Source organism: Denticeps clupeoides, chromosome 10, assembly GCF_900700375.1.
Source record: "Denticeps clupeoides chromosome 10, fDenClu1.1, whole genome shotgun sequence".
Taxonomy (NCBI): domain Eukaryota; kingdom Metazoa; phylum Chordata; class Actinopteri; order Clupeiformes; family Denticipitidae; genus Denticeps; species Denticeps clupeoides.
The window spans coordinates 17,599,129-17,605,854 of NC_041716.1; the positions used below are offsets into that span (position 1 = coordinate 17,599,129).

At 41.7% G+C, this 6,726-nt stretch overlaps 1 protein-coding gene across 1 annotated transcript; it reads left to right on the forward strand.

Annotated features, from left to right (window-relative positions):
• The first annotated feature begins 5,942 nt into the window (after window positions 1-5,942).
• LOC114798317 (ubiquitin-conjugating enzyme E2 H-like) lies at window positions 5,943-6,508 on the forward strand. The gene is made up of 2 exons (XM_028993920.1): window positions 5,943-6,145; window positions 6,239-6,508. Exons 1-2 carry the CDS (start codon window positions 5,943-5,945, stop codon window positions 6,492-6,494), a joined length of 459 nt encoding a protein of 152 aa, XP_028849753.1. The 3' UTR covers window positions 6,495-6,508.
• The last annotated feature ends 218 nt before the right edge of the window (window positions 6,509-6,726 follow it).

The window sequence follows — 6,726 nt, forward strand, 5'->3', positions numbered from 1 at the left end:
TCCCAACAAAAGCCGGCTGTATCGCTAGAAGTATCGTGATATAGTGCTTTGTCAATGTGTTGTCCTAGTAATGGTGCAAATGAAGAAAATGCACTTCTATATTGCTGTAGTTTACGTACTTTACAAGCAGATCCCATCCATCACCAGTTATCTCCAGTTATCATCACCAGTTATTCTGTTGAACTTTTACCGCTCTACAATAGAGAGCATCCTTACCAGCTGTCTCACAGTGTGGTATGGAAGCTGCACTGTTGCTGAGCGTAAGGCGATGCAGCGGGTGGTGAAAACTGCCCAGCGCATCACAGGGACTCCACTTCCATCCATTGAGGACATCGAGAGGAAGCACTGTCTGCGTCGAGCTCACAGTATTCTTAAGGACTCCTCCCACCCGGCCCACGAACTGTTCTCTCTCCTGCCTTCGGGCAGACGGTTCAGGCTACCACGGACAAGAACCAGCAGACTTAGGAACAGCTTTTTTCCCAGAGCTGTTTCCTTGCTGAACTCCTCTGCCCCCCCCCATACACTCCTGATAATCACTGCACTGTACTATCACTTTGTACTGCACATATCACTATGTATAGCACATATCACTTTATGTGATAAATCAGAAGACTCAATAAGAACCGCATTCCTGTCTTTATTAGACTCAGTTGGAGTTAACCAACATGTAACAGGACCTACTCACGAAGGTGGTCACACACTCGATCTTGTGTTGACCTTCGGTTTAAATATAGAAGATATAGTTACTCTTCCGCAATCTGAAATGGTCTCAGATCATTTCCTCATCGCTTTTAAAATATGTCTCAGACACAAGAAACTCAATCCCCCTCGTTATAGAGACAAACGGACAATTACATCAAGTACGGCACAGAGGTTTATTAATACCTTACCAGATTTATCAACGCTGATAAACTCAGCGTCAGACCCCGCTGAACTTGACCAAGCGACCAAATGTCTCGAATCAACACTGCGTAGTACGTTAGATATAGTCGCTCCCCTCAAAAGGAAGATAGTAAGAGATAAAAACTTAATTCCTTGGTATAATGATCACACGCGCTCGCTTAAGAAGACCGCCCGGAAATTAGAACGCAAATGGCGTCAAAGTAAATTAAACATATTCCGAATAGCGTGGAAGGAGAGCCTACTTAACTATAAGAAGGCTCTTAGCGCGGCTCGATCAACATATCTGTCCTCGTTAATAGACAAAAACAAAAATAATCCCGGATTCCTGTTTAAAACTATAGCCAAACTAACCAGGAATAAGACAGAAACGGATGCGATCACTCAATATAATCATAGTAGCGATGATTTTATGAATTTCTTTAATACGAAAATTGTCGCAAATAGAGAGAAGATTAAAAGCACAACAAATAGCTCCGCCGATATTTCCATGGAAAATAATCTTCTAATAGACCACCGATTAGAACGATTCAACCCTATTAAAGAGCATGAATTAATCAAATTAATCTCATCATCAAATCAATGTACTTGCGCTTTGGATCCGATTCCAACAAGACTCCTTAAGCAAATAGCACCCAATGTTATAAATTCTATCCTCAAAATTGTTAACTCGTCGCTTAGCACCGGCCACGTACCAAGTTCGTTCAAGGTAGCAGTCATTAGACCCCTGATTAAAAAGCCGGATCTTGATCGCAGTCAGCTTTCAAATTATAGACCGATATCCAACCTTCCGTTCATATCAAAAATCTTAGAAAAAGTTGTAGCCCAGCAGCTGAGCACATACCTAGACTGTAACAATATCCACGAAGTATATCAATCAGGATTTAGACCTCATCATAGCACTGAGACAGCGCTGGTTAAAGTGGTTAATGACCTGCTGTTGGCCTCTGATCAGGGACGCATCTCGCTGCTTGTCCTGCTTGATCTGAGTGCAGCGTTTGACACTATTGATCACGCTATTCTCCTTGCCAGGTTAGAGAATGTTATCGGGATTAAGGGAACAGCCCTTGAATGGTTCAGATCATATTTGACCAACCGATATCAGTTTGTGGACATCAATGGTGTTTCGTCTTCACACAGTAAAGTAGAATTTGGTGTTCCACAAGGTTCTGTCCTAGGTCCGTTACTTTTTTCTCTATACATGTTACCTTTAGGCGACGTCATCCGCAAACACGGTATTAGCTTTCATTGCTACGCTGACGACACACAGCTGTATCTGTCAGCAATGCCAGACCAGAGGCAGCAGCTGAACAAAATAGAGAATTGTCTGAAGGACATTAGACAGTGGATGCTCACCAACTTTCTCCTGTTAAACCCTGACAAGACAGAAGCGCTTGTAATCGGGCCTCAAGCAGCCAGGCATAAACTGGCTGACTACACAATAACCCTGGATAGCCTTCCTATCTCACCGAGTATTGAAGTGAAGGATCTAGGTGTCATCATTGATGCAGGTCTCTCATTCAGTTCGCACGTAGATAATGTCACTAGAATAGAATTCTTTCACCTTAGAAATATTGTGAAAATAAGAAATATAATTTCAATGCATGATGCAGAAAAGTTGGTCCATGCATTTATTACATCAAGGTTAGATTACTGCAATGCATTATTGTCTGGATGCTCTAGTAGGTGCATGAGTAAACTCCAGCTAGTACAGAATGCTGCAGCCAGAATTCTAACCAGAACCAGGAAATTTGACCACATCACCCCAGTCTTACAATCACTGCACTGGTTACCCATCAAATTTAGGATTGACTACAAAATCCTACTTTTAACCTATAAAGCTCTAAATGGTCTCGCCCCACAGTACCTGAGTGAACTTTTGGTTCCTTACGAACCGCCACGCCCCCTTCGATCAATGGGTGCGGGGTCACTACTGATACCAAAGGTGCAGAAGGTCACAGCTGGGAGCAGATCCTTCTCCTATAGAGCTCCGCAGTTGTGGAACAGCTTGCCTGTCAGTGTCCGGGATTCAGACACAGTCTCAGGGTTTAAATCCAATCTCAAAACCTATCTGTTTTCTCTGGCTTTTTGCTAAAGTCCTAGACCCTCATTTCACTTGATTTTGACACAGTGTCAATTATAAAGTCCAGTTTATCACAGAGTCCCCCCTGTTAGACACAGACAAAGTTAAATTCACCAGTTAGGCTGTCCTAGTTAGGGTACCGGGCCACTGTAGCACCAATATACCACATATTTCAGTATCGGTCGTACAGTCCAACCGTCTGCCGCTGCTTCTGTTTGTTTTTCTCCGAGACACGGAATCAAGCGCCCAGACTACTGGCAGACCCCAGTGATCAGTGATCAGACCAGCAAATATATCCTGGTTCCTGACAACTGCTTTACAAGGACAAAACATGAAACAAACCAGAGGGTCACCACAGCCACCACCACCGTTACAACTACAGCTCCAGGGATCTTCAAATGGACCAGTAACATCGTTACAGACACCTTATCTAGACCATGACACTTAATACATCCTGGACTTCTCCAACCCTACAACCGTAGGACTTATTATTATATCATATCCAACCCTGCACTGACACCGTTTGCAGGCTCACTCTACCCTGGAAGGGGGTCCCTCTCTGTATCAATCCTTCCCAAGGTTTCTTCCTTTCTTTTTTTTCTCTCTCCTAGAGTTTTTTTGTGTGGAGTTTTTCCTTGTGTGCAGAAGGGTCAAGTGTGGGGGGTGTCAACTGTAGGGCCTGTCAAAGCCCATTGAGACATACTGTATGTGATTTTGGGCTATATAAGAAATAAATGTTGTTGTTGTTGTTGTTGTATATATATATAACTTATTTGAACTGTATCCTGCACTTGCTGCTTATTGCACTTCTGGTTAGACCTAAACTACATTTCGTTGCCCTGTACTTGTACATGTGTAATGACAATAAAGTTGAATCTAATCTAATCTAAATCTCATTGGCTTTCGGCAGAGATTGGATGGGGGGGCTTGTTACAATGCGAGCCACTGGATGCTTATTTCCCCTGAGGCCATCATGTCTTCTCACCTCTACTCAGCATCCCACTGGAAACACAGCAGCAGTCAAGTGAACCACGTCCACCAGTAACATCTGAATCATTGGAATGTCGCTCTGGATAAGGGCGTCTGATAAATGCTGTAAATGTGGAAACAAATGTATAACCCCCCCAGCAGCAGAGTGTAGGGCGGCCCTGAGGGAAAGGAAGTCTGTAATAAAGAGTATGTGCTGCAGTCCACACACGTCTGTTTTGGAAACAGCGTGGCAAAAATGGGAATGCATACAAACAATCTCCTGGTTCCGTGGTTCTATTGTTTTATTCATCAGGCCATTGTTAGAAAGTCCCACTGATGGGGTCTTTTAAAATTGTGACTCCAGCTTTCAGCTTTTCTAAGATTCCATTTTTTCTGAGGTAAACCAGGTTAAATGTGCCCGTTGGAGAATCGACCCCACATCGGTGACACAAGTAAAACGAAATGACCAATATACAACAATTTGAATCCCACTAAGCATTTGTGGGAAGGGATGGCAAGATAATTTTACAATAAACGGACATCAATTCAAGACTGGATGCCTTTCATGAAGCAATCTTCACTAAATGGACCAACATCCCCACCATTTTGTCTGTTGCTCCCAGTTTATTTGTGCATTTTGAACCTCTGTGTACATTCTGGTTATGATCCACCAGCACAATAAAGCAAATACATGTAATTTTCCACCTGGCCTTAAGATTAGCATTCACTAATCATGAGATAAGACAAAACTTTGTTTATCCCGAGAGCTACATTCTTTTGTCCTATAAACATGCTCAATGCAATGAGAGGAAATAACGATATTCAGTACAGTGTAAGAAAAGGAAGAACAGAACAGTAGTAATAGTGCAATAAAGAGCAATTTACAGTTTTCTCTGTTCTTTCTCTATAGTTGATACAATGTTTATATGGGTGGTAGTAGCCTTGCCTGTGAACCAGAAGACCCAGGTTCAAATCCCATTTACTACCATTGTGTCCCTGAGCAAGACACTTAACCCTGAGTGTCTCCAGGGGGACTGTCCCTGTAACTTCTGATTTTAAGATTGTAAGGGTGTCTGATAAATGCTGTAAATGTAAATAAAGTTTTTTTATTAAACGTTGCCTTTATACTTAACATTTCATTATGCAGTTCAAATTGTGTTTAAACAGATATTTCATAAGACTGTTATATGTTGGTTCTGTGAATTTAAATTTGAACAATTGTTCTGGGAAGTAATAAGTAAACACACTTTGAAAAACAAGTGAAAAAAAAAAAGATAATAACTAATTATAGTAACCAAATAATTACTTACGATTGATTATTAAGTTGGAGTAGGTTTTTAAATACAACTGATACCAAGCTAAAGTTAAATTTACAATATTTGCAAATAAAACCCTTTAGTTTAAGTTATTACTGTTATGGCACACATTTGATAAAATATCAATGTGAGTGAGATCCTTGCCCTCTGAGAAACTACTCAAGAAAGAAGCTCAAATCCTATTGGCTGCCTTTTGTCTTTGCATCCTATTGGCCTGTTGTCTGTTATGACTATCCGCGACCGGCCTTCGCGGGAGAAACGAGACTTTTGTAGATTAAAAGTACAAAAAGTACCGTGCACGTTGTGTGTTGTGTGGTATTTTCCGCTGTGTTTTTGAGATTTGCTGTTTTAATATAGTCGGTTTCTCACAGCTGCGTTCGGCATCACGTTGAGTTCACAGTTTCTCCTGTCTGTAATGTGATTGGTCGGTGGCCTTATTTAATGCTAACTTTGCCCAGTTCGTGTTTTTAATAGTAGATTATCGCATGGCGCTTGTTCTTTTCATCTTCATAAAGTGGCTAAATTGGTCACACTAGAACCCGTGCGACATGTCTTGTCCGTTGTTACAATGGCGCTGAAGTCAGGATCCCCGTTTCTGTGAAGTGTGTGTTTGAGAAAGATTTCCCTGACGCTGAGCAGTATCATTCGTTTTACACTGCACATTATCGTGATAAATGTCCTCTCCGAACCCGGGCAAGCGGCGAATGGATACCGACGTGGTGAATCTCATTAATAGAAAGCATGACGTTACCATCCTCAGCGGACTGAACGAGTTAGTAGTGAAATTTTACGGACCACAAGGAACACCTTATGAAGGAGGTGTTTGGAAGGTGCGAGTACATTTACCAGACAAATACCCTTTCAAATCCCCATCAATAGGTTTTATGACTAAAATATTCCATCCAAATATTGATGAAGCGTCAGGGACTGTTTGTTTAGATGTGATCAACCAGGCCTGGACTGCCCTTTATGATCTCACCAATATTTTCGAGTCATTGTTACCTCAGTTGCTAGAGTACCCTAATCCTATTGACCCTCTGAATGGAGGTGCAGCTGCCATGTACCTGCATCGGCCAGAAGAGTACAAACAGAAAATCAAAGAATACATCCAGAAATATGCAACAGAAGAGGCTCTGAAGGAGCAGGAGGAAAGTGCCAGGGATTCCTCCTCGGAGAGTTCGATGTCCGACTTCTCAGAAGACGAGGCCCAGGACATGGAGTTGTAATGAAAGCCAGACTCCATTTCACAGACACTGGTATTTTTCTTTTTTTCCCCCCTCTCCTTTATTTTATTACTAAACAGAAATTTGTATAGGTTAAATTGCACCCTTCCGTGAGGGTTTCTTCATTTCTTTATCATCCAGCCCACAAACATAGCAAAGAGCATTGTCTCATCCATAAGTGGTTCAGTGACATTTTATTTACTCAAAAAGTTACTATCATCGTATATTTTTATGC